Source organism: Erythrolamprus reginae, chromosome 9 (assembly GCF_031021105.1).
Source record: "Erythrolamprus reginae isolate rEryReg1 chromosome 9, rEryReg1.hap1, whole genome shotgun sequence".
Lineage (NCBI taxonomy): Eukaryota > Metazoa > Chordata > Lepidosauria > Squamata > Dipsadidae > Erythrolamprus > Erythrolamprus reginae.
In genome coordinates, this window is record NC_091958.1 from 47,589,127 (window position 1) to 47,617,034 (window position 27,908).

The 27,908-nt window shown below is 40.5% G+C and overlaps 2 protein-coding genes across 3 annotated transcripts in view; one reads left to right on the plus strand and one right to left on the minus strand.

Moving 5' to 3' along the window:
• The first annotated feature begins 1,624 nt into the window (after window positions 1-1,624).
• NTAN1 (N-terminal asparagine amidase) lies at window positions 1,625-14,095 on the plus strand. Of its 2 annotated transcripts, XM_070761125.1 has the most exons (10): window positions 1,625-1,796; window positions 4,259-4,361; window positions 4,449-4,514; window positions 5,245-5,353; window positions 6,275-6,348; window positions 6,946-6,999; window positions 8,069-8,122; window positions 9,794-9,891; window positions 11,399-11,512; window positions 12,480-14,095. In XM_070761125.1, the coding sequence occupies exons 1-10, from the start codon at window positions 1,713-1,715 to the stop codon at window positions 12,654-12,656; spliced, it is 933 nt and encodes a 310-aa protein (XP_070617226.1). In that variant the 5' UTR covers window positions 1,625-1,712; the 3' UTR covers window positions 12,657-14,095. The 2 variants fall into 2 exon arrangements, with proteins under 2 accessions (XP_070617226.1, XP_070617227.1); XM_070761126.1 differs by lacking the exon at window positions 4,449-4,514 and having other exon boundaries at window positions 1,628-1,796.
• Window positions 14,096-15,599: 1,504 nt separating this feature from the next.
• Window positions 15,600-27,908, minus strand: part of PDXDC1 (pyridoxal dependent decarboxylase domain containing 1) — a 64,574-nt gene continuing 52,265 nt past the window's right edge. Inside the window, exons 19-23 of the mRNA XM_070761124.1 lie at window positions 26,718-26,839; window positions 24,709-24,801; window positions 24,517-24,613; window positions 22,584-22,688; window positions 15,600-18,865 (exon numbers count right to left, since the gene is read on the minus strand). Of these exons, the coding sequence (XP_070617225.1) occupies window positions 18,615-18,865; window positions 22,584-22,688; window positions 24,517-24,613; window positions 24,709-24,801; window positions 26,718-26,839 (668 nt within the window). The 3' untranslated portion in view covers window positions 15,600-18,614. The remainder of the gene's footprint in view (window positions 18,866-22,583; window positions 22,689-24,516; window positions 24,614-24,708; window positions 24,802-26,717; window positions 26,840-27,908) is intronic.

Below are 27,908 nucleotides of genomic sequence, written 5' to 3' on the forward strand. Positions count from 1 at the left end.
AAAAGAACAGCGTGCTGGTTTAGCCTTGTGGCAGTTTATCTGATTCATTGTTTTGTCAAGTGGTTTTTGTGCTGTTCAAGATTGTGTGTGGACTCTCTGGACTTTAGAATTGGACTCAATTTCCCAGTTATTGGGTGAGCAATTGGATTGCATTTAACCTGTGCCTTGTGTGTTCCAGAAAATCCCTTTGACATTTAAAAAGGGAGCTGTTTCTGTTTTTCTGTTTATAAAAACTTTTGGGTTTTCCTTTTATCGTGTGGTGTGTGTCTTCCTGGACTAATTACCCTGTAATTACAGGTGGTTGAAACACGCCGGCAGAACATATAGCAACCATTTATATATATACGGTGGTGCTGATTAAGTAAGTTTACAAGTAATTCTGCTATTTACAGTTGCTGGCCTGCAAAGCAAAGGTGAAATCAGATCAGAAGCATTTGATCACTTAATCATTTAGTGTCACTTGTCCAAATAAACAGACAGGAAATATGATTAGATGAGTTAAACTTAGATGAGTTTATTTATTTATTATTATTATTTATTAATTGGATTTGTATGCCGCCCTTCTCTGAGGACTCGGGGAGGCTCACATCATATCAGAACAACAGAGCAATAAAACACAACTTTATTGTAAGGCTATATTAACAGAATTTTGCAAGTTTGAAGGAACAAATTTCCTGATGCCACTTTTAATTGTAGCGCAGATCCTTCCTAAGTTTCTTCCTCTAACCATTAAGATCTGAAGGCTCCTCCGTTTCTTATCTATCATCTCTAGGTAGTAGCTTCTTTGTCCCTCATACCACAAGGTCATCCACACCTTCCATTACATCTAGCAATAGCTTCCTTTAATGACCAAGTTTTTGATCCCAATGCTAAAAAAGGACTATCTCCAAAGCACCTGAGGGCAGGACAAGACGCAACGGGTGGAAACTAAACAAGGGGAGAAGTGACTTAGAACTAAGGAGAAATTTCCTGACAGTTAGAACGATGAATCAGTGAAACAGATTGCTTCCAGAAGTCGTGAATTGTACAATGCTGGAATTTTTGTTGTTAACATCATCATCATCATCATTATATTTTATTCATTAAAAACAGTAATACGCAGCAAACAAGATTGATATGCTGGATTGTGTATCACAATATCACAAGTCGAACACTTCCCAAGCGTCTAGGACTGTGTGATGTATTTTCATATGATGCGCACCGATCCATTGTTGTTGTTGTTGTTATTATTATTATTATTATTATTTGTTGTTATTGTTACTACTACTACTACTATTGATATTACTATTATTATTATCTCTATTCTTCCATGGATTCTTTGACTCTTTGGAACAATGAAATTGGTGTGTGTGTGTGAGAACTATGGTACTCTCTTGCTAGCTTGTTTTTTTGCAGACCTCTCAAAACCCAACTTGGTAACCTTGTCAGTGCTAGAAGAGAGTGGAACTTAGGAGAGGAGGAGGAGGAGGGCTGCCCACTGCCAAGGGTTGCAGTCAAATTGGCATCCCTGAAATCATAACCCGCCCCCTCCTCAATCTGGGCCCGGTGGGGAGGGGCGGGCTCTTCCTGAGCTCCACCCCCTATCCCCTCCTCTCCGGACTACATTTCCCAGGGTGCTCGGCAGACGGGGCGGGGCCTGAGGCTGAGTCCCAGCTGGCGGGCCCCGAGCAGGAAGCTGCCCTGGAGCTCCTGGCGTGGAGAGGCTGCTCGACATGCCTCTGCTGGTGGACGGCGGGCGGCGGCTTGACTCGACTCGGCCCCTCCGGGAGCTGCTGCGGGCCTTCCCGGAGCTGGAGGTGAGGGGGAGGCAGGGGGCGGAGCTTCCTGCGCACAGGTGAGGCCAGGCTGAGGGGGGGGCGTTCAGGTGCGCCGTCCACCTTGAAGTGCCTCTTCCCCGGCTGGGCTGGAAAAACTGGGAGGGGGGGAGGTCGGCTTCTTCTGGTGCAGGGGTAGGCAAAATTGGCTCTTTTATGACATGTGGACTCCAACTCCCAGAATTCCTGAGCTAGCATGATTGACTCAGGAATTCTGGGAGTTGAAGTCCACAAGTCATAGAAGAGCCAACTACTCCGGTGCAAAGCCTGGGCATCCCCCTTGCACCTTGGTGGGGAGGTGGCAGGTCTTTTCTAGTCCAGGGCAGGGGTCTCCAATCCTTTGGGCCTCAGGAACCACCAAGGTCGTAATTTTAATAACAACAGAGTCGGAAGGGACCTTGGAAGTCTTCTAGTCCAACCCCCTGCTTAGGCAGGAAATGGTACACTATTTCAGATAAATGATTAACCAATCTCTTCTCAAAAACTTCCAGTGTTGGAGCATTCACAACCTCTGGAGGCAAGTTGTTCCACAGATTAATTGTTCTAATTGTCAGGAAATTTCTCCTTAGTTCTAAGCTGCTTCTCACCTTGTTTAGTTTCCACCCATTGCTTCTTCTGCTACCCTCAGGTGCTTTGCAGAATAGGTTGACTCCTTCTTTGTGGCAACCCCTGAGATACTGGAACACTGCTATCATGTCTCCCCTGCTCCTTTTTATTAAACTAGCCATGCCCAGTTCCTGCAAACGTTCTTCATATGTTTTAGCCTCAAGTCCCCTTATCATCTTTGTCTCTCTTCTCTGCACTTTTTCTAGAGTCTCAACGTCCTTTTTGCATCGTGGCGACCAAAACTGAACACAGTATTCCAAGTGTGGCCTTAGCAAGGCCTTATAAAGTGATATGAAAGTGGTCCTGTGTACCCTAATTCATAATTTTAAGTCCTGCAGGCAGTGTTCCCTCTAATTTTTTTGGAGGGTGGGCGGAAAAGTATAGTGTCTGAGCGGCAGTCCCTTCGGGACTGGGCGGCACAGAAATAATAAATAAACAAACAAACAAACAAACAAACAAATAAAAAACCCACCCTGTTTTGCCTCAGAGAATTTCAAAATAATATACTGTACTGTGTGTCTATAACAGTGAGCTCATAATAGGGCAACTCTATCAATATCAAAATGCCACTTAAATAGTTGAGCTAGTTTCAAACTAGATTTTGATTTTCTTTCTCTCTTCCTTACTCCCATTCCTTTTCTTTCTCTTTTCCTTCCTCTCTTTTTTCTATCTGTTTCTCTCTCTTCCTCTCTCTCTCCTTCCCTCTCACTCTTTCCCTCTCAGCTTCTGGGCAGGTTTGGAAAACTCTGAGTTGATGATGATTTTTAAGTGAGCGATTGCTCACTGCTCAGCTTAGAGGGAACTATGCCTGCAGGTCCCTCTCCTCCCCTTTCCCTCCTCTGCTCTTCCTGTACTGGATTAATTAATTAATTAATTAATTAATTATAATAATAATAATAATAATAATAATAATAATAATAATTATTATTATTATTATTATTATTTGGATTTGGATTTGTATGCCGCCCCTCTCCGTAGATTCGGGGCGGCTAACAACAGTGATAAAAACAGCATGTGACAATCCAATAATAAAACAACTAAAAACCCTTATTATAAAACCAAACATACACACAGACATACCATGCATAACTTGTAATGGCCTAGGGGGAAGGAATATCTCAACTCCCCCATGCCTGGAGGTATAAATGAGTCTTGAGTAGTTTATGAAAGACAGGAAGGGTGGGGGCAATTCTAATCTCTGGGGGGAGTTGGTTCCAGAGGGCCGGGGCTGGTACAGTTGAAGGAATTCCCAGTTTATGTGAAGCTTTGCTTGGTTTCCAGGTCTTGGAAGAGGTCTTAGCTATGTTTCTTTGGAGGCCCAGATCAGAGAACTTTCGATAGAATAGAATAGAATAGAATTTTATTGGCCAAGGGTGATTGGACACACAAGGAATTTGTCTTGGTGCCTATGCTCTCAGCGTACATAAAATAAAATATACATTTGTCAAGAATCATGTGGTACGACACTTAATGATTGTCAATAAGCAATGAAGAAGCAATATTAATAAAAATCTTAGGATACAAGCAACAAGTTACAGTCATACAGTCAACATGGGAGGAAATGGGTGAAAGGAATGATGAGAAAAACTAGTAGAATAGAAGTGCAGATTTAGTAGAAAGTCTGACAGTGTTGAGGGAATTATTTGTTTAGTAGAGTGATGGCGTTCGGGAAAAAACTGTTCTTGTGTCTAGTTGTCTTGGTGTGCAGTGCTCTGTAGCGACGTTTTGAGGGTAGGGGTTGAAACAGTTTATGTCCAGGATGTGAGGGCTGTTTTGCTGAAAGTTGTGTTGTCTGTGACCCCCAAAGACTTGTACAAAAACTCTTCTTCCTCAATCAGGAGCAAGCCAAACAGTTCCGCAGCCAACCTGCTCAAGCGATAGGACCAAAAGGACTTCTCTATATCCAGCAAAGAGAATTTGCAGCCACCACATCCAAAGATGGTAGGTGGACCTACAGAGGGTATAAACTTTTCAACTCAAGAAAAGACAGCCAAGATCTTACCTGGTGTTTCCCTGCTTTCTGCACAGGTTCTGTTTCCATCCTTGGTTCAGACGATGCCACCACGTGTCATTTTGTGGTCTTGAGACATACAGGTACTGAACTAACTGATTTGGTTCTCATGCATAGAAACATAGAAGACTGACGGCAGAAAAAGACCTCATGGTCCATCTAGTCTGCCCTTATACTATTTCCTGTATTTTATCTTACAATGGATATCTGTTTATCCCAGGCATGTTTAAATTCAGTTACTGTGGATTTACCAACCACGTCTGCTGGAAGTTTGTTCCAAGGATCTACTACTCTTTCAGTAAAATAATATTTTCTCGTGTTGCCTTTGATCTTTCCCCCAACTAACTTCAGATTGTGTCCCCTTGTTCTTGTGTTTACTTTCCTATTAAAAACATTTCCCTCCTGAACCTTATTTAACCTTTTAACGTATTTAAATGTTTTGATCATGTCCCCCTTTTTCCTTCTGTCCTCCAGACTATACAGATTGAGTTCATTAAGTCTTTCCTGATACGTTTTATACTTAAGACCTTCCACCATTCTTGTAGCCCGTCTTCTCTGTAGCCTTGCCTTCTCTTTCTGCTCAAGATCCCCATGGACAATTGGGGGGCCACTGTGTGACACAGAATGTTGGACTCGATGGGCTTTGGCCTGATTCAGCAGGGCTCTTCTTAGGTTCTTATGCTCTTATGAATTTGAACTGACAAAGTTTTGGAACACAATACACCAGACCTCATGATTGTGAAAAAGAAAAAAAAAGTGTGGATGAGGATGAAAATGATAATGATGATAATCATTATTATTATTACTTTTTAGGGAGTGGAGCAATTTGCCTAACTCACTGTGATGGATCAGATACCGAAACAGAAGTTCTACTGATTGTAAATGCAGTAAAAGTACTTTCTCTAAGCACCGATTGTGGAAGGTAAGGGTTTTTTTGGGTATATATATATATATATATATATATATATATATATATATATATATATATATATATATATATATTATTTTTCTCCACCTTAAGATAAACCATATGGAAATAACAGAACACAATACCAATATCCAACCGTATACATATGCCAAATTTCCATATCATTAATGTGCTGTAAGGAGTTTCTTTACTTTCTACCCCCCCAACCCCCCTATAACTCCATCTCTCCAACATTATAAATAGTATAAACTTTAAAAACAAAAACAAAGAAAGAAAAAGAGACAAAACCCATTACACGTAATCATGTAATATAATTATATAATTATAATATTATATCATGTATTATATAATTCTCTGCCTTATAAGGCAAAGGTTGCAGGTTCAAGTCCCAGTGGGTATGGTTAGCTGATGAAGCCAAAATAAGGCCGAAATAGATCTATAGAAATATTTTATATATATATATATATGTTTTCTTAGATTTTCACAGGTATATGTATGTAGATTGTTCTGAGTTTTGGTTCTGCCCCGTGTAATATTTTGAGTGTCTATGCGACGTTTCGGTGAAATCACATTCACCATCATCAGGCTGAAGTTGTAAGCTTCGTATATATTTACATATTTTTGCTGATAAGTGAAAAGGAAGGAAGCCTAGTATAGATCTCTTTCGACCTTGTTATGGTCTCATCAGCCAGACATACCCTTACTGGGATTTGAACCTGTGGCGTGTTGCATGCAAGGCAAGATATTAACCTCTGTGCTAATGGCTCGCCTCCAAATCAACTTTTACTGTATATACACATGTTTGTTTTGTATGTTGAATTTTTTTTTTTTTAAACTGGAAAATTGCAATAAAAATTATTTATTAAAAAAAGAAAAGAAAATTGAACGAACGTTTCTGGATTTTGTGCCTGCTAGGTTGGAGTTGCACCTGGTCGGAGGGTTTTGTGATGACAGGCGCTTGTCCCAGCGTCTTACCAGCCAGCTGTTAAGTACGTTTTGTGTTTTTGGTTTTGCTGGGGTCTTCATAAAAAATTGAGGTTCTCCTTGAAGTGGAATAAAGTTGGCCAGGTGCATGAGCTGGGGAAAATGTTGTGGGCGCCAGAGCACCCCTAAAACAAATTTCTGCTTTAGGGAAAGGGCTTACATCAGGAGTCCCCAAACCTAGCAACTTTAAGACTTGTGGACTTCAAGTCCCAGAATTCTCCAGCCAGCATAGCTCCAGAGCTGGTCAGAATCTGCTGAATCCCACCTCTGCTACAGAATATAGGATGCCTTAAGTAGGAAGATATAATGCTGGACTGTTAGTTTTGGGTCACCAATTCCTCAGGGTAATTTTCTTGCAACGGTTTGGTTGACTGTGTCTTCCATTAAGCTAGAAACTTCATCTCCTACAGTTTCAGAAATGGACCATTGGCAGTGGACATAAGGGGGCAGAAACTGTGAGAAACTCTGGTGTCTTGATAAGTCTGGAAACAGAGCGGATGGTTGAAATATTTGGATAATACAATTATTTTTCAACACGTAGTTAATCTGTATTTCTTTCCTCGGTTCATGAGTTTCATAGTCTTTCCCTTTTGTGTTCTTAGGAGCGTTTGACCGCTTGTTAGATCATGTTTATTTGATGACGTTCTGTGTTACAGGTAATTATATATGTCTTTGTCTTTATTGTATTGTTCGAACCAGTTTATAATGCAACCCACTTCCTTATGTTTTGAATTTTGGCCATCAATTTTACAATCTTGGTGTCAGCAGAAAATCTGTAAAACATTGGCGGAGTTTTATAAAAACGTGACTTATTTTAACCTTGATCAAATAAACAAACATTACATTCCTTCCTTCCTTTTACTTATGAAGGTCTTAATCATTCATTCATTCATTCATTCAAAGGTTATTGTTGGATTTGATCTCTGTTCAATTTTTCTTTCTCCCATTGCAAGGGAAAGCTATTTTCTTAACAAGGAATATGTCAGGAGCCAATGGAAGGAATCAGTCTTAAAAGCTAATTTTCCTCACCTCCTGCCCCAAATTTTTGAATATGGCCCCCAGACCCTTAAAAATTCTTGCAATAGAGCCTTCTCTGTGGCGGCCCCGGCCCTTTGGAACCAACTCCCCCCCAGAGATTAGAATTGCCCCCACCCTCCTCACCTTTCGTAAGCTTCTTAAAACCCACCTCTGCCGTCAGGCATGGGGGAACTGAGATATTCTTTCCCCCTAGGCCTTTACAATTTACGCATGGTATGTCTGTATGTATATTTGATTTTTATAATAAGGTTTTTTTTAGTTATTTTAGTATTGGATTGGATTGTTACATGTTGTTTTTATCATTGTTGTTAGCCCCCCCCCCCCCCCGAATCTACGGAGAGGGGCGGCATACAAATCCAATAAATAAATAAAATAAAATAAATATAGAATGGCAGAAGGGAAAAATGAAAGAATGTATGGAGAGGAGTTGTGCTTGTTGTATTTAATTGACTTAATATATGTTATATTTAAATATAATCAAGCTTAGGGTGGCTGGCTTAACTAAATATCTTTATCTTGGTTCTGTCTTCTCCAATTGTGAGTATATTTCTCTGTCAAATCTAAAATATAGCCCCCAGCCTGAAAAAACATTGTGCACCCCAATCTGAAGTGACTTAGCTGTGCCACTACATGCTTTCCAGTTTATTGCTTTTTTAAAAAATAAAGTGAATTTTTTTCTCATTACAGAACTGAACGATCGTCAAGAAAATGGCAGGCATTTGCCGTATATTTATGGAATCGGTGAGTTTAAGGTTTAAAAACTGTGGTTTAAAATTGTGGGACTGGGTATTGCCACCTTAAAATTATCATTTTTTAAAACTGGCTGATTAAGGTACCAATACATGGAAATAAAAGATGCACGTTTTGTTCAACACTTAAAGAGAGATAGTTTGAAAAGATTTTCCTGCTAATCAAATTGCTCTGTCCTTTGACTTAATGCTTAATGAGTGTTGTGGTTAGCTCTGGCCCAGCTCCTGCCCCAAGGAATGTGCAGGTGGATGTAGGGGAAACATCCACATGCCGCAGGCCTGTTTTGCTCCCGATGGAATCTGCCGATGAAGCCTCCTCTGACCAAGGAAGCGTGAGTGACAGGGAAGAGGGGAGTTTGGCAGACAGCCCAGGAGGAGATCAATCATCTGTATCATCCTTGGATTCTGAACACGAATTAATGACACATCCATGGGGAAAAGGAATCCTCAATCTGAGTATTGCATTGGTAGTTTTGTGTTAGCAAAAACTTCAGAAGAGAAGGATTTAGGGGTAGTGATTTCTGACAGTCTCAAATGGGTGAACAGTGTGGTCGGGCAGTAGAAAAAGCAAGTAGGATGCTTGGCTGCATGGCTAGAGGTATAACAAGCAGGAAGAGGGAGATTGTGATCCCCTTATATAGAGCGCTGGTGAGACCACATTTGGAATACTTTGTTCAATTCTGGAGACCTCACCTACAAAAAGATATTGACAAAATTGAACGGGTCCAAAGACGGGCTACAAGAATGGTGGAAGGTCTTAAGCATAAAACGTATCAGGAAAGACTTCATGAACTCAATCTGTATAGTCTGGAGGACAGAAGGAAAAGGGGGGACATGATCGAAACATTTAAATATGTTAAAGGGTTAAATAAGGTTCAGGAGGGAAGTGTTTTTAATAGGAAAGTGAACACAAGAACAAAGGGACACAATCTGAAGTTAGTTGGGGGGGAAATCAAAAGCAACGTGAGGAAATATTATTTCACTGAAAGAGTAGTAGATCCTTGGAACAAACTTCCAGCAGACGTGGTTGGTAAATCCACAGTAACTGAATTTAAACATGCCTGGGATAAACATATATCCATCCTAAGATAAAACAAATAGTATAAGGGATGGACCATGAGGTCTTTTTCTGCCGTCAGTCTTCTATGTTTCTATGTTTCTATCCACGCACGCGTAGAGTGATGCATAGGAGACAACAACTGAAGGATTATTACAAAAGAAAATGAGGCCACCTGTGGTTGGGTGGCGCTGCTGTAATTAGTGCTACAGATGAAAAGAACAGCGTGCTGGTTTAGCCTTGTGGCAGTTTATCTGATTCATTGTTTCGTCAAGATCATGGTTTTTGTGCTGTTCAAGATTGTGTGAGGACTCTCTGGACTTTAGAATTGGACTCAATTTCCCAGTTATTGGGTGAGAAATTGGATTGCACTTAACCTGTGCCTTGTGTGTACCAGAAAATCCCTCTGACATTTAAAAAGGGAGCTGTTTCTGTTTTTCTGTTTATAAAAACTTTTGGGTTTTCCTTTTATCGTGTGGTGTGTGTCTTCCTGGACTAATTACCCTGTAATTACGGGCGGTTGAAACACGCCGGCAGAACAATGAGAATTTCATAATTCCTTCAGCAGGAACATATTTTCTTATCGTGTGTCTCCTTTCCTTTCAGCTGCGAATGTTAAAACCGGTGAGATTTTCCACGCCACTTTTCCAGACCGAGGACCTGATGAAGATATGCGGTCTGCCAGGGTCTTAACAGGAGCAAAGGTTAGCAACACTTGTGCAAAAGATTGAGAAAGGGAACCACACTTCAGGCAAAAAAAGTCCTCTGACAATCCAAAAGGTGAAACATAGAAGAGAATGTATGTAGCTCGGAGATGAATTATGGAGTCCTTGATATTCTCTAAGCCTGGTTGTTTCTTTGTAGACATGCATTACCCAACTGGATATCATCAGTGTGGGAAAGTGTGGCATTTGCTGTCTATTTATATTAAGAAATTTGATATAGATAGATACTGTAGGTAGGTGGGTAGGTAGGTCGATGGATGGATGAGTGGAGATGAGATAGCAATGAGATAGAGCGGGAGGGAGGGGGAGAGAGAGAAAGGGATAGATGGTAGATAGGTAGATAGATTAGATAGATTAGATTAGATGATTAGATGAGAGAGAGAGAGAGAGAGAGAGAGGGGAGCTGGATTGTGGGGGCAATAGTTTAGCTCTGTTAAAAAAGTGCTATTGTTAACATGTTGTAAGCCGCCCTGAGTCTAAGGAGAAGGGCGGCATAAAAATCGAATGAATGAATGAATGAATGAATGAATGAATGGATAGATAGATAGATAGATAGATAGATAGATGATAGATAGATAGATAGATAGATAGATGAATAGAGATGAGATATAGATTGATTGATTGATCGATAGATACATAGATACATAGACAGATATAGATATAGGTAGGTAGGTAGGTAGGTAGATAGATAGATAGATAGATAGATGAATAGAGATGAGATATACATCGATAGATAGATACAGTACATAGATACATAGACAGATATAGATATAGGTAGGTAGGTAGGTAGATAGATAGATAGATAGATAGATGAATAGAGATGAGATATAGATTGATTGATTGATCGATAGATACATAGATACATAGACAGATATAGATATAGGTAGGTAGGTAGGTAGGTAGGTAGGTAGATAGATAGATAGATAGATAGATAGATAGATAGATAGATGAATAGAGATGAGATATAGATTGATTGATTGATTGATCGATAGATACATAGATACATAGACAGATATAGATATAGATATAGATATAGGTAGGTAGGTAGATAGATAGATAGATAGATAGATAGATAGATAGATGAGATAGACATAATAACAACAACAATAATAATAATACCATGATCTTTTGAGACTGAAGGATGCCAATGCAGCAGCAGCAGCAGCAGTAATAATAATAATAATAATAATAATAATAATAATAATGAGAGATAGATAGATATAGATAGTTGACAGATGATCGTTAGATAGAGATGGATAGATGTTACATTGTTGGTGTGTGGTGTCCTCCTGGGGGAAAAACCAATGGAAGAGTCAGAGCAGGGAACCTAAATGAAGATAAATGAGAATCGGAGAAAGACATAAACAGCATTATCACGGGGCCAGGGGTTAAACGCTTCTGGCTCTGCTGAGTAACCAGGCTTTGTTTTGCACTTGCTCCCGTCTCGCCTGCCGTAACCTGCTGGAGCTGTGCTCTCTCTTGCCAGATGATCGGCATTTATGACTCCAAGAAGGAGCAACTTTGCATTGGGCCTTACTACTGGATGCCTTTCCCCCACGTGGATTTCTGGTTGGAGCAGAGCAACCAGAGCATCTTGCAGGTAGGTGGAGTTGGCCAACCACCCCGGGGACCCCCAGTTGGAGAAAGCTCGGCTGAATGATTGCCGAGTTCATGCATTATCTTTGGGACCGTCTTCTGCCTCATGTATCCAGGGGTGGGCTGCTTGCTGCCCGGACGGGGGGGGACGACGACGCAGTGGGGTAGCGAAAATGGAGCTCCACCCCAGAGTACTCAATTTGCACAGAAAGATGTTGAAAGAAAATGCAGGGCGTTCTGCATAAGCTGCGGCCACAGTGTGGTAGTAAAAAGGGCGGCATAGAAATATAATTATTATTATTATTATTATTAATAATAATAATAATAATAATGAAAGAGAAATTATTAAAAAAAAATATGATTGTGCAGAAATGGACAGACTAACCCAAAAACTCGAAAACAAAGAAGACTGAAAATATTATGAAATTTGGAATACATTTTATGAATGGGTAGAAACAAGGAAAAAAGACAAAAAATTAAAACTAAAATAAGAAGATACATTAGAATAACAATCATAGTGAATAAACACTATGTTCTGAAAACCATCAAATGATTTGATATTAAGTTCAATCCAAACTGACCTTAGAGTGTATGACAGAACAAAACTCTCACACTAATACTTAAAAGAAATTTGGAACTGTTACAAAACAGTTCAAAGGGGGGGGGGAACGGGCCAATGAAGGGCAGTATTGTATAAAGTATTTGTATAGAAAGTTTAGAATTTAAGCTGAATGAGGACATAACGATGTTTACGCTTTGAAATGACATGAAATACTTGTACAAAATAATTAAGAAGTTAAGCACAATGATTATATAAGTATGATTGTTTTGAAATAGCGATGTAAAACAATATATACTTGCTCTTCATTTTTAACCTTTGTAATATAAAAACTATTTAAAAATAATAATAATAATAATAATAATAAATGTTTAGCCACAATATGATCCTTTTTTTTTTTGTATCTTTGCAGAATCTCTCCACATCGCCTCTGGCTGAGCCCCCCCATTTTGTATCACACATCAGAGCCACCCTGCTTTATCTACAAGAGCATCCGTTCCCCGATAAATCTCTCTTCCCTACTCAAAAACCTCGCCTCTACGAAAAAAACGCCGAGGGCTTATGGGAGAGAGTCTCTGGTCAGATCTAACCCAAAGCAGAGAAGCCAGGGGCGGCTCTGGAAGTGAAAGTCAAGAAAGTCGTCTGAAACCCTACGTAGGTCATTCACCCGGTGAGCCCCCCCCCCCAAAAGACATCTGGGAAAACCCGCCGGTTGCATTTGTGGGACAATCTGACTGTTCCTCAAATATCTTGCGTTTCAGCCGACTCAGTACAAAAATTAGATAACCTTTTCACGTGTTGGGCCCAAAGTTCTCGAGAACATAAAAATTGGCCCTCAGTATTGTTTGCAAAGAAGGAGGTGGGAGCCTCCCGTCCTGGCTCCGTCAAGTTTTCTGACTTCAGTCGTTTCTTCAAGACCAGCGTCTTACGCCGAGTCTCCATGGCTGCTTGCTTCATTGGAGCTGTTGTCCTTGATAAAATTATCAACACAGAACCTTCTCGTATTGCAATGAAAAGTTCTGGTCCCTGTTTTAGAATACGGCATGGTCCGTTTCAAGGATGAAACCTGTTCCAGTGAGATTGTTCCATGATGAGATGTTTCTGGTAGGGTTAGAACATGATCTTGTGACACCCGATGTTTCGTTGAGGACCTTCTTGACCAAGACGATTTTGCTCTTCTCTGGAATTATCTCAAGAGGCGTCGAGGGAGCTTTCAAATGAATCCAGAACTTCTCTGTTCTACCTGCTTCATCGGAGCTCTGTCCTTGATAAAATTATCAGCTGGAGAGGCACCGAACCGTCTCGTGTTGCAACGAAGAGTTCCCGTCCCGTCCATTTCAAGGTCCACCCTGTTCGAGTGAGGTTGGAATGACCAATACAAGGATGCTTCTGGTAGAGTTAGAACATGATTTTGTGACACCTGTTTGAGTGAGGACCTTCTGACCGAAACGATTTTGCCCTTCTCTGGAATTATCTCAGAGGCTTCGTGGGAGCTTTCAAATGAAACTAGATGACATTTCTCCAAGCTAAGGATAGGTCTTTGTGTCGAGGCCTCCGAGCAGTAACTGAAGAATGTTGACCACGACATTCTTCTTGGACTGGGGACCAAATGTATGCAGGGTAGGGACTTGCCTACATACCTATCCTCTGATGGGGACCCTGGATTCTTGTGCAGCTCAACACGGGGTGATTCTCTTCCATTCCTTTTTAAAGTTGATTTTTTTTTTCTACAATAAATCTCCGTACCTAGTCATAATTCCTGCAAGAAAAACCACGTGGCTTCCAGATACTACTTTCACGGCACACGTTTGTATGGGCAAGATTCAGATTTTTGATTTCGGCTTTATTTGTGTGTGTGTGTGTGCTGTTATTTTTCTCCCCTGTTCAGCTTCCCCCAAAAATGAAATCAGTAGTATTTGGTCTGGATCTCACCATCATTATGTCTTTCCTCACCGGAGGTGGGATGTTTATTGAACCAGATCCATCAAACCATTGAATGTAGCCAAAATAAAATGTCGATTAAAAGCAGTCACAGCTGAAATCTTCTCCATTGGTCATATCCTGGGCCTCAATTCTAAGGAAGGATCCAACAATTTTAATAAATGTATCATTTCTGTTAGCTAAACCCAAACGTTTTTCAACAAACTCTGTATGTTAGGAAACTTTAAAACCATTTATTTATTCATTCATTCATTCATTCATTCATCCAATACACAAATACATAGGAAGAAAAATAGACATGTAGTAATATATATAAGGGTAAAAGTGAACTTAGAGGAGAGGATATATGAAAGAAAGAGAATATATATGATATATGAGATAAAGAAAAGGCAATTGGACAGGGGACGAAAGGCACACTAGTGCACTTATTTACGCCCCTTACTGGCCTCTTAGGAACCTGGAGAGGTCAATCGTGGAGAGTCTAAGGGAGAAGTGTTGGGGGTTAGGAGGTTGACACAATTGAGTCCGGCAATGAGTTCCACGCTTCGATAACTCGATTGTTGAAATCATATTTTTTACAGTCAAGTTTGGAGTGGTCCGTATTCAGTTTGAAGCTGTTGCGTGCTCTTGTGTTGTTGCGGTTGAAGCTGAAGTAGTCATTGACCGGTAGGACGTTGCAGCATATGATCTTGTGGGCTATGATTTAATCTGGTTTTCTGTTTCTGGTTTTTATATGTGTCCGAAGTAGGTACATTTTATCAGAATAAATAATAAAATTTTATTTACGGTCAAAAGACCATCAATATAATATTAATAATAATTAAAAGGAAAAAGAACAGGAAACAGGACTTTTGGCTGAGCAACCAAGATTGACCCATTGTAACTATACAAGAGAGGTACATATTTCGCTATAGAGTTGGAAGGGACCCTAGAGGTCTTCTAGTCCAACCCTCTGTTTAAGCAGCAAACCTTACACCACAAACCTTACACTTACACCAACATCATCTTAAAAACTTCCAGTGTTGGAGCATTCACAACTTCTGGAGGCAAGCTGTTCCACAGATTAATTGTTCTAACTGTCAGGAAAGTTCTCCTTAATTCTAAGTTGCTTCTCTCCTTGTTTAATTTCCACCCAATGTTTCTTGTTCTATCTTCAGGTGCTTTGGAGAATAGATTGACTCCCTCTTCTTTGTGGCAGCCCCTGAGATATTGGAAGACTGCTATCATATCTCCCCTGGTCCTTCTTTTCATCAGATATACCCAGTTCCTGCAACTGTTTTTGTATGTTCTATCCTCTAGTCCCCTAATCATCTCTGCACTCTTTCTAGAGTCTCCACCCTTCCTTCCTTCCTTCCTTCCTTCCTTCCTTCCGTCCTTCCTTCCTTCCTTCCTTCCTTCCTCCTTTCCTCCCTCCCTGTTCTACAATTTCTAGGCAAGACTGAACCCCACTCTGGTGTTTGTGTATGTGCCAGACCAAAAAAAGGTAATGAAGTACCCTTTTGAATTAAATAATTAACGTTTTCTAATGTGTATATTCCCTGCTTCCCATCGGTTTTGCTGGCTGGTTCTTTTAAACCATCACAAACTCAGATACAACAAGTTGAAGAACCTTTATTGAAGCATTTAGGAAGTATCTAAATTATGACTGTATTCCAGCAAAACTGCCAGCTTGATATAAAACATTAAAATTTATATTAACAATTATAACTTTAACCTTTCCCCATCTCGTGAACCCAAGTTAATATAAATCATTGCACTAAATAAACAGTCAAAAGGAAGACAGGAATTAAATTTGTACTTTAGAAAAATCAACCCTTAATAGTTGGGAGTTAACTGTACATTTAACCAGTGATAATCCTCAATCAAGAAAGAACAAACTATTGTTAACCTTTTACAAACATTTTGGTCATTAAAGCCCGTTGTTGCAGTACCCATGGAAGAGCTTCAATCAGTCAAGAAACTGGTTACTCTAGAGTAAACTAATTCTGACGATCATGGCCTCTCAACCTCCATAAATAATAATAAGCAAAACTTGAACTCTTAATGCCCACTTGAGTGCAAAGGATAACAGATCCTCGAGTAAATTATTAGATGAGAAAATTGCATAAGTAATGTGAATCATGTCTGGATATTTGGATTTTAAAGCAGAAAAAAAAAACACACCTCCCATTTCCAAATTAGTAATTTCTACAATTATGACCACATGGGACTTTCCTGTGTTTTTTGGTGGGGGTCAAGGGAACAGGATTTTTTTCTTTCTGTTTAGGATGCCTTACAATCTCAACATTGGATTATAATAACCATCACCGCCACCAAAAGAAATCATTTTGTAAATGCCACTCCTTAATTTTTATTATCTGTGTTAGAATAGAATCCATGTCTTCAATTGCTGGCAATGAAATCCCTTCGCTTACGCTAGTTTGATTCATTAACCTAGTTAATGAATTAACCTAGTTAACCTAGTTAATGAATAAAGTTAAAAGAGTTTCTTTAACTCTTATTTTAAATTCCATGGTGCTTCCCCCAGCTGTTGCCCTCTCGGGATGTTGAATTTAAATTTCCCCAAATTCTTGGTTTCTGGGTGGAAACTGGTCCAATGTGCCCGGATAGCAGAAGATTGATGAAAAACCTGCTTTGGAGAAACATTGCTTAAAAAAAAGAATTGGTTGTTTGTGTGAAATAAAACCAGTGGGGGTGAATAGGGGAAAATATATCAACTGCAGCCAAGTTTCTTAGGGCAGTGTTTCCCAACCTTGGCAACTTGAAGATATCTGGACTTCAACTCCCAGAATTCCCCAGCCAGCGAATGCCAAGGTTGGGAAGCACTGTCTTAGGGAACTAAGTTGCTTTGTTTAAATGTCACAGGGGGGGGGAAAGGGGCATAATTAATAATCGAGATGTGGAATCAATGCTTGACTATCCACTCTCGACTTTAAAAAACAGATCAATGTGTGCATTCCTTTCCTGTAGTGCAGTACTGTATAATAAGCTAAATTTCTCTGAATATTTACAATATTTAACAAATGCAACCAACCCAGGAGAAACGCTAAAAAACAGCAAGGGAAGGGGAGAGAAACACACCGAAAGGCCACTGCTTTCTCGGGCCTCTTTCTTGCTATCTGCCCAAAAGTAGCCTTGAGCAATTCAGGTAGATGTCCCTGCAACGCAAACCTTTCCAACTAGGTTTTGTTCTGTGCAATGATATTTTTCCAACCCCAACTACTTTTTTAATTCGGCTCTGGCAAGGAACATCTAAAGCTACCCGAGCCAACTCTTCGGAGATGCAAAATCTTGTTCTCCCTGTCTTCCCTTCAAGCAACGGTGCTTGAAAAAGGACAGCAATTCTGTCAAGGCAAAGATTTGGGGGACCTGAAATCAACTTAACCCCCCCCCCCTCCTTCCGATAGCGCTGTGTAAAGGCAGCCCAGAGATGGAAGAAAACATTTGAAACACTTGTGAAATAAAAATAGCCAGCAGATGGTGGGCTCAGCAAGCAGGAACTAGATTTAGCTTAATCCCAGCGCAGAATACAATCCAGTTTGGAAAAACCAAGGAAAGTCTGCGCAAAGCAACTTTAAATTTTTTAAAAATCGGGCATTCTTGGGTGGGGGACGGACGGATGGACTCCTAATTCTTGCATGTTTCCTGCTAAGAAGGAAAATGTTCCTAAGCCACCCCACGTCCAACCTTCACTAAATGGGTGTGCAGGATAAATGGAAGTATCAGAACCAAGCAGACAAGTATAAAGAAAGAGTGAGTGTGTGTGTGAGAGACAGAGGGAGAAAGAGAGAGGGAGGAAGGGAGGGAGGGAGGAAGAAAGGGAGAGGAAAGGAGAGAAAGAGAGGGAGCGAGAAAGGGAGAGAGGAAGAAAGGGAGAAGGAAGGAGAGAAAGAGGGAGGGAGCAAGGAAGAAAGGGAGAGAGGGAGGAAGGAAAGGAGAGAAAGGGAGGGAGTGAGAAAGGGAGGGAGAAAGAAAGAGAGAGGGAAGGAGAGAAAGAGGGAGGGAGCGAGAAAGAGGAAGGAGAGGGGGAGGAAGGGAAGGAGAGAAAGAGGAAGGGAGCGAGAAAGGGAGAGAGGAAGAAAAGGAGAGGGAGGAAGGGAAGGAGAGAAAGGGAGGGAGAGAGAAAGGGAGAGAGGGAGAAAGGGAAGGAGAGAAGGAGGGAGCGAGAAAGGGAGAGAGGAAGAAAGGGAGAGAGGGAGGAAGGGAAGGAGAGAAAGGGAGCGAGAGAGAAAGGGAGGGAGGAGAAAGAAAGGGAGGGAGAGAGAAAGAGGGAGGGAGGAGAAAGAAAGGGAGGGAGAAAGAAAGGGAGCGAGAGAAAGGTAGAGAAAGGGAAAGAAATGGAGTGAAAGGGAGGAAGGGAGAGAGAGAAGGAGGGACGGAGAGGAAGAGAGAAAAAGGGAGTGAGAGAGAGCAGCCTTCCACTAATTTTTGTGCAAAACCTCAAGCCAATCGCACATGAATAGCAATTCGTACAGACAACCTCCGGCAATGGTTTCACATTTTTAAACGCGTCATTCGGTTTCTCTTCTGGAGCGAAGTGCACTTTTTTTCTTTGTTCCCCCTAACCCAGGTAACGAAGAAGTCTTATTGCACAGAGCCTCTGGTTTTATCTAAGGCTCTCTTTCTCCTCCAAGAGCGGCCGGTCATTTTCCGGGGCCTGAGACTTGGCGCTTGGGGACTCGCCCATCGTTTCCTGCGGGAGAGGAGGAGGCGGGATTTCGCTCGGCGGCTCCCCGTTCTCCGGCTTGAGGGGAGATGCGGCGGATTCTCCTCTGTCCAAGTCAGCTGCTTGGCTGACCGAGCTGGTCTCGCTGACCCCATCTGAATTCCTCCCGGCCCGTTTAAACAGTTTTTGACCTGGAATGAAAGAACGGGAATAATAATAATTAATTGATAATAATTTATTATATTTGTATGCTGCCCCTCTCCGAAGACTCGGGGCGGCTCACAACATAAGCAGTGTACAAATCCAATTTTTAAAAATACAATTTAACCCTGCTGTTCTGTTCGAAAAAAGTTCCTAATGTTATGTTCCCGGGTCACCCTGACCCGGACCGAAAACTCTTCATTTGCAGTGCTTATGTTTGGTCTTTTTGAAAGCTTTTTTCACCTGGAAACATGTTTGAACATTTCTGCACACAATGGAATGAAAATTGAACTGAAAAAATTAATCCTTATTGGTTTATTTTGCACATAAATGTGCCTCCCCCCCCGTTTTTGTGAAAGTTTTTTCAATTTATGGATAGTTTTGCTTGCAAAATCCATTCTATTTTACTAAAGTTGGTGTGGGATTGGTAGCTTGAACATTTCTGCACACAATGATATGAAAATTGAACTGAGAAAATTAATCCTTATTGGTTTATTTTGCTCATAAATGGGCCCCCATGCTTATACTCAAATAGGCTTATACTCGAGTAGGCTTATACTCGAGTATAAAATGATATGGTCTTATATTCAAAAATAAACCAATAAGAATCATTTTTTTTCAGTTCATTTCTATTTTTCTTATGTTTAGGATTGTTCAATTTAGTATATCAAAACTTTTGAGTTTATTGATAATTTTGCCTGCAAAATGCATTCTATTTTACTATTCTATTTTGGTGTGGGATTGGTAGCTTGAACCTTTCTGAACATAATGATATGAAAATTAAACTGAAAAAATGATCCTTATTGGTTTATTTTGCTCATAAATGGGCCCCCATGCTTATACTCAAATAGGCTTATACTCGAGTAGGCTTATACTCGAGTATAAAACAATAAACCAATAAGAGTCATTTTTTTCAGTTCATTTATATTTTTCTTATGTTCAGGATTGTTCAATTTAGTATATCAAACCTTTTGGGGGAAAATTCCTTAGGGATTTGTAGCCTTAAAAAATATAAATTGACACGAAATTCAAAAAGGATGGGGGGAGGGGCTTTTTGATCAAAATAAAAATATAAGTCTCAATTTTTCCAGTTCAATTTTCATATCATTATGTTCATAAATGTTCAAACTAGTTTTCCAGTGGAAAAAGTTTTCAAAAAGACCAAATTCAAGTACCTAAAAAAAATCATTTTGATCCGGGTCTATATGACCCGAACAGAGTAAATGTGACTTTTTTTTTGCCAAGAAAAAATTTTTTCCCCCACCCCCACAAATATTTTTTTGATGATCAGCATTGTTAAATTGAGTAAATGAATGCGTAAGATTTTAAAGAATATTTCGGATTTGGAGCATAAAAAAATAAAAAGTGAAAATTGTTGCAAGCAGCCAGGGGGGGGGGGGAGGCCTTATTTCTGATGTTAAAAAAACAGTAAGAATCATTTTTTTCAGTTCCTTTATATTTTTCTTATATTCAGAAATGTTCAAGGTACCATTCCCACACCAACTCCAGTAAAATAGACTGCATTTTGCAAGCAAAACTATCCATAAATTGAAAAAACTTTCACAAAAACGGGGGGGGAGGCACATTTATGGGCAAAATAAACCAATAAGGATTAATTTTTTCAGTTCAATTTTCATTCCATTGTGTGAAGAAATGTTCAGACTACTTTCCAAGTGAAAAAAGCTTTCAAAAAGACCAAACATAAGCACTGCAAATGAAGAGTTTTCGGTCCGGGTCAGGGTGACCCGGGAACATAACATTAGGGAGTTTTTTTTTTTCAGCAAGAAAGAAACCTCCCACCCCCCCAAAAAAAATTTCATAGAGAGAACCCCTGAAATGATGAAAAGTCATGAAATTTCAAGTTTCAGATATGCAGGGAAAATTTTTTACAGGGTCTCAAACCTTGATTTCGGGTCTCACAGACCCGAACAGAACAGCAGGGTTAAAACCCTCATAATAAAATAATCACACAATCCAATCAAACCATACACCAACCTTGACAATTGGGGTGTGTGTGTGTTAATTTCCCCATGCCTGGCAGCAGAGATGAGTTTTTAATGACTTATGAAAGGCGAGGAGGGTGGGGGCAGAGTTGATTCCAGAGGGCCGGGGCCGCCACAGAGAAGGCTCTTCCCCTGGGTCCCAGCAGATGACATTGTTTAGTCCAGTGTTTTTCAACCAGTGTGCCATGAGACATGGTCAGGTGTGCCGCAAAGCTCAGAGAGAGGGAAAAAAAACAAGAGAGAGAGAAAGAGAGAAAGAGAGAAAGAAAGAAAGAGCAAGAGAGAGAGAAAGCAAGCAAGCAAGAGAGAGAAAGAAAACAAGAGAGAGAGAGAGAAAGCAAGAGAGAGAGAAAGAAAGCAAGAGAGAGAGAGAGAAAGAAAGGGAGAGAAAAAGAAAGAGAATGAGAAAGAAAGAAAGAAAGAGAGAGAGCAAGAGAGAGAAAGAAAGAGAGAAAGAGAGGGAGGGAAGGTGGGAGAGAGAAAGACGGAGGTAGGGAGGGAGAGAGAAAGAGAGCAAAAAAGAGGAAGGAAGAAAGAGAGAAAGAAAGAAAGAAAGAAAGAGGGATGGAGAGAGAGAGAAAAAAGAGGAAGGGAGAGAAAGAGGGAGGGAGAGAGAAATAGAGCGAAAGGGAGGAAAAGAGAGAGAGAACTTTTTTTGTCCAAACTTTTTTTAGCCGCCTCCCCTCCCCACTCAATGTGCCCCATGGTTTTGTAAATGTAAAAAATGTGCCGCGGCTCAAAAAAGGTTGAAAATCACTGGTTTAGTCGATGGGACCCAGAGAAGGCCAACTCTGTGGGACCAAATTGACCACTGGGATTCGTGCGGCAGAAGGCAGTTTCGGAGGTGAAAGATTTGCCTTCGTTAGCCTTGTCCAGATAAGAAACCAATCCTTGATTTACAGCGGTTTGTTTATCGGCCATTTGACATTACATCAGCACTGAAAAAAAGTGATTTGGGACCGTTTTTCATAGTTTACGACATTTGTGGTTTCAAATGCTTGGCAACTGGCATGGACTTATGACTGTTGCAGTATCCGGGGTCATGTGATCTCCTTTTGGGACCCTCTTGACAAGCAAAGTCAACTGGGAAGCCAGATTCACTTAACAACCAGATTATAATAACAACTTAACAACTGTGGCCCAAGAAGGGTCATAAAACAGGACAAAAGTCACAAATGTCTCAATTAACAACGGGATTTTGGAACACAATTATGCTCGTAAGTCGAAGGCTACCTGTATTAGCTCTGTCTTTTTTTTCCCCCAAGTTTTTTTAATTTTTCTCCACCTTCACATTCAACATGTATATACAGGGTGTCCAGGGGGAAAGCATTTTGAAATCTCCTGATATTTCCCTGACATTTCCCTGTAAGTTGCGATCTAGTTAAGGCGCGTTCGTAGATGACGTCATACCAAACGGCTGAGCCATGGAGAAATATCAGTAGCTGAGTCAGCAAGTTATTGCTAGAGTTATGCTCATTTTTGCTTGACTCTGCCAGGCAGCGCGATCCGGTTTTTTTTACATGATTTTCCCGACTTTTAAACATTTTAATAGTTTGTTTTATTCCATTTTTTTCACGAATTCCCTGATATTTCCCTGATATTTCCTGAATCGCCGATTTCCCTGATAATTCCCTGTTTTCCAGGTTTGCTGGACACTACCCTGATAAATATAATAAAAATGAAGATGAAGGAGAAGCCAACTTACCAGGGAACTTCTGTTTAGCACGGCTTGATGTGGGAGTGGGAGGCGGGGTGATCCCCGTGCCCTGGGCTTTGGATTTGTACGTTATCTCTGTGGATTCCAAAGAACCTGGGGGAAAAATGGGAGTGGACATGTCAGATCTGGATGAATGAATTGACCTTGACTCTCAGAGAAAGGAATGTTATGACTACATATCTCCCCAGCAATTCCCCGCTCCCAGTTTCTTACAACCCCAAATATGGCAGGCCTGAAGATCGAATGCCCAAAATGGTTTTCAGGTCCGACACTGCTTCTTACACTGCTCAACTCTTATGTCCAAGAACTTGGACGCTGGCTAGGAATGTCATTCAAGCTGTTTAACGGGAAAGTCTCAAGCGTTTCCTGTTATCTCAGGATAATTAATCCTGGTTCAAGATTACATTGGCACATTGCTCAATGGTAGTAACTGTGAGAGGGATCCTGGAGACCTAGTGGACGACCATTTAAATATGAGCCAGCCGTGTGCAGCAGCTGCCAAAAAAAGCCAACACAGTTCTAGGCTGCATTAATAGAAGGATAGAATCAAGAACATGGGAAGGGTTAATACCACTTTATAAGGCCTTGGTGAGGCCACACTTGAAATACTGCAGTCAATTTTGGTCGCCACGATGCAAACAGGATGTTGAGACTCTAGAAAAAGTGCAGAGAAGAGTGACAAAGATGATTAGGAGACTAGAGGCTAAAACATATGAAGAATGGTTGCAGGAACTGGATGTGTCCAGTTTAATGAAAAGAAGGACAGTCTCAAAATGGGTGAACAGTGCAGTCAGGCGGTAGGGAAAGCAAGTAGGATGCTTGGCTGCATAGCTAGAGGTATAACAAGCAGGAAGAGGGAGATTATGATTTCGCTATATAGAGTGCTGCTGAGACCACATTTGGAATACTGTGTTCAGTTCTGGAGACCTCACCTACAAAAAGATATTGACAAAATTGAACGGGTGCAAAGACGGGCTACAAGAATGGTGGAAGGTCTGAAGCATAAAACGTATCAGGAAAGACTTAATGAACTCAATCTGTATAGTCTGGAGGACAGAAGGAAAAGGAGGGACATGATCGAAACATTTAAATATGTTAAAGGATTAAATAAGGTCCAGGAGGGAAGTGTTTTTAATAGGAAAGTGAACACAAGAACAAGGGGACACAATCTGAAGTTAGTTGGGGGAAAGATCAAAAGCAACGTGAGAAAATATTATTTTACTGAAAGAGTAGTAGATCCTTGGAACAAACTTCCAGCAGAGGTGGTTGGTAAATCCACAGGAACTGAATTGAAACATGCCTGGGATAAACATAGATCCATCCTAAGATAAAATACAGAAAATAGTATAAGGGCAGACTAGATGGACCATGAGGTCTTTTTCTGCCGTCAGACTTCTATGTTTCTAAGGACCAGGGGAGACAAGATAGCAATGTTCCAATATCTCAGGGGAGATGTGGAGATTCTAGCAATGAAGACGATCAGGAGACTGAAGGATAAAACATACAAAAACAGTTGCAGGAACTGGGTACATCTAGTCTGATGAAAAGAAGGAGTAGAGGAGACATGATAGCAGTCTTCCACAAAGGAGCTGCCAGAAAGAAGAGGGAGCCAAGCTATTCTCCAAAGCACCTGAGGGTAGAACAAGAAGCAATGGGTGAAAACTAAACAAGGAGAGAAGCAACTTAGAACTAAGGAGAAATTTCCTGACAGTTAGAACAATTAACCAGTGGAACAGCTTGCCTCCAGAAGCTGTGAATGCTCCAACACTGGAAGTTTTTAAGAAGAAGTTGGTTAATCATAACCATTTGTCTCAAGTAGTGTAGGGTTTCCTGCCTAAGCAGGGGGTTGGACTAGAAGACCTCTAAGATCCCTTCCAACTCTGTTGTTGTTAAGACTCACCCAGTCAAATTTTAATCTCACCTGCTGTTAGGTTAAAGGTTTGTCCCTTTGGTGAGGCATGGAATGGAGAAAACCAGTTGACGACCGAGCCCACCACCGGAATCTGCCGAAGCAAACCCTGGAATAAACAGGAGAGAAGCGATGACGTGCCCACCCAAAATATGAAGAAGGGGTATTTCCAGCAAAAACAGGGCCTCCCCACAGCCTGCTCACCTCTTCCAGGAGGCGTTCCTCGTTGGCCTTTTGCAACTGAACCTGCGCGTCTAGGATGCCTTTTCGAACAACCTCGGTCATGTTTTCCAAAAGCTGACCAGAAAGAGAACCAACTGAATGTGAGAAACATCACTTGTTTTTCTAGCCTATTTGAAAGTGACACTGCTCAAAAAAATAAAGGGAGCACTCAAATAACACACCCTAGAGCTGAATGAATGAAATATTCTCATTGCATACTTTGTTCTGTACAAAGTTGAATGTGCACAACAGCAGGTGAAATTGACGGTCAATCAGTGGTGCTTCCTAAGTGGACAGTTTGATTTCACAGAAGTTTGATTTACTTGGAGTTGTATTGTGTTATTTATTTGTTTGAGCAGTATAGAACAGTGCTGGCTGGGGAATTCTGGGAGTTGAAGTCCAAATATCTTCAAGTTGCCAAGGTTGGGAAACACTGGTATAGAAGCATTAGCCAAATTTTTTCAGTGTTAAAAACCCAGACCAGCAAACCCCAAAACTTTATTGACATAATATGACAGCGCCAGCTGACCTAGTGGTTGAGGCATGAGACTAGAAAAGAGACTTGTGAATTCTACTCCTGCCTTACTCAGGAAAGCCAACTGGGTAACTCGGAGCCAGTCTCTTTCTCTTTCAGCCCAACCCATCTCAAAGGGTTGTTGTTCTGGAGAAAATAGGAAGTGTGTTGGATAGAGTAGAGTAGAGTAGAATAGAGAGTAAAATAGAGAGTACAGTAGAATACAGAGTAGAATAAAGCGTAGAATAGAGAGGAGAGTAGAATAAAATAGAGAGTAGAGTACAATAAGGAACAGAGTAGAATAGAATGTAGAGCAGAATAAAGAGGAGTAGAATAGAGTTGAGTAGAATAGAGAGTAGAATAGAATAAAATAGAGAGTAAAGTAAAATAAAGAACAGAGTAGAATGAAGAATAGAGTAGAATAGAGAGTAGAATAGAAAGTAGAGTAGAATAGAGGTGGAGTAGAATAGAATAAAGAGTAGAATAGAATAGAATAGAGTTTAGAATAGAGAGTAGAATAGAATAGAATAGAGTTGAGTAGAATAGAGAGTAGAATAGAATAGAGAGTAGAATAAAGAACAGAGTAGAATAGAGAGTAGAGTAGAATAGAGAGTAGAATAGAGAGTAAATAGTAGAGTAGAATTGAGGTGGAATAGAATAGAATAGAGAGTAAAGTAGAATAAAGAACAGAGTAGAATAGAATAGAATGTAGAGTAGAATAAAGAATAGAGTAGAATAGAGAGTAAAGTAGAGTAGAATAGAGGTGGAGTAGAATAGAATAAAGAGTAGAATAGAATAGAATAGAGTTTAGAATAGAGAGTAGAATAGAATAGAATAGAGTTGAGTAGAATAGAGAGTAGAATAGAATAGAGAGTAGAATAAAGAACAGAGTAGAATAGAGAGTAGAGTAGAATAGAGAGTAGAATAGAGAGTAAATAGTAGAGTAGAATTGAGGTGGAATAGAATAGAATAGAGAGTAAAGTAGAATAAAGAACAGAGTAGAATAGAATAGAATGTAGAGTAGAATAAAGAATAGAGTAGAATAGAGAGTAGAATAAAGAGTAGAGTAGAATAGAGGTGGAGTAGAATAGAATAAGGAGTAGAATAGAACAGCGCAGAACAAAATAGAACAGAATAGGGAGTAGAATAGAGTAGAGAACAGGGAATAGAGCAGAGTAGAATAGAATAGGGGTTGGGTTGGGATGGGATAGACAAGGAATGGGAATAAAATGATGTGGTTTAGCAAAGATGTCATATCAAAATAAAACGACTTGGTGGAAACAAGGATGTATTCTTCCATCATCTGCTAAACATCCAAACTACTAGTCCTCATTTTGGCCTGTCTCAAGTGTATTGTGTGTGTGAATGCAGCCACCACATCGGTGGCTTTCAACCCCTTCCATCTCACAGCACACAAAGGCTAACTTGCACCACGGCATCTCTGGGTTGAGAAACCCATGGGGTTCTTTGTACACACCCTTGAATTTTCTTCAATTTCGCGACCGGACGCTGCAATCGTTTCCACCAGTTCAGAGACGTCGAGATCCTCGGTGACCATCCCTATGTAAATGCAGTTCTTCTCCGCTCCAAATTCCGGCCCTAGCAGGAAGACAAGGCAAAATAAGGTTTATGCCAGTGGTTCCCAAACTTTTTCGGTCCACTGCCCACTTGGTGCTACAAACTCATGCTCACTGACCCACCCTCACCCCCTTCAGGTGGGGATGGCTTGGTGGTCAGGTGATTGGTTGAGCGTGGCCAGCTTACAAAATGTGATGAATTTCACTTAACAACGTTCTTGCTTAGCAACCAAAATTTTGGGCTCAATTGTGGTCATAAGTCTTTCTTTCTTTCTTTCTTTCTCTTTCCTTTCTTTCTTTCTCTTTCCTTTCTTTCTTTCTCTTTCCTTTCTTTCTTTCTCTTTCCTTTCTTTCTTTCTCTTTCCTTTCTTTCTTTCTCTTTTCTTTCTTTCTCTTTCCTTTCTTTCTTTCTCTTTCCTTTTTTTCTTTCTTTCTTTCTCTTTCCTTTCTTTCTTTCTTTTTTCTTTCTTTCTTTCTCTTTCCTTTCTTTCTTTCTCTTTCCTTTCTTTCTTTCTCTTTCCTTTCTTTCTTTCTCTTTCCTTTCTTTCTTTCTCTCTTTCTCTTTCCTTTCTTTCTTTCTCTTTCCTTTCTTTCTTTCTTTCTCTTTCCTTTCTTTCTCCTTTCTGTTGTGGTTAGCTCTGGCCCAGCTCCTGCCCCAGGGAATGTGCAGATGGATGTGGGGGAAACATCCACATGCCACAGGCCTGTTTTACTCCCGATGGAATCTGCTGACGAAGCCTCCTCGGACCAAGGAAGCATGAGTGACAGGGAAGAGGGGAATTTGGCAGACAGCCCAGGAGGAGATCAATCAGCTGTATCATCCCTGGATTCTGAACAAGAATTAATGACACATCCACGCACGCGTAGAGTGATGCATAGGAGACAACAACTGAAGAATTATTATAAGAGAAAATGAGGCCACCTGTGGTTGGGTGGGGCTGCTGTAATTAGTACTACAAATAAAAGTGCAGCTTGGTGTTTTAGCCTCATGGCAGTTTATCTGATTCATTGTTTCGTCAAGATCATGGTTTTTGTGCTGTTCAAGATTGTGGGGGGACTCTCTGGACTTTAGAATTGGACTCAATTTCCCA

What these genes read in the sequence shown, in the direction of transcription:
- NTAN1 (XM_070761125.1), top strand. Translation starts at nt 1,713, where the DNA reads ATGCCTCTGCTGGTGGACGGCGGGCGGCGGCTTGACTCGACTCGGCCC. An exon ending in TGTGGTCTTGAGACATACAG is followed by an intron (nt 4,515 to 5,244) that starts GTACTGAACTAA and finishes ATTACTTTTTAG; the next exon opens with GGAGTGGAGCAATTTGCCTA. An exon ending in GGGTCTTAACAGGAGCAAAG is followed by an intron (nt 9,892 to 11,398) that starts GTTAGCAACACT and finishes CTCTCTTGCCAG; the next exon opens with ATGATCGGCATTTATGACTC.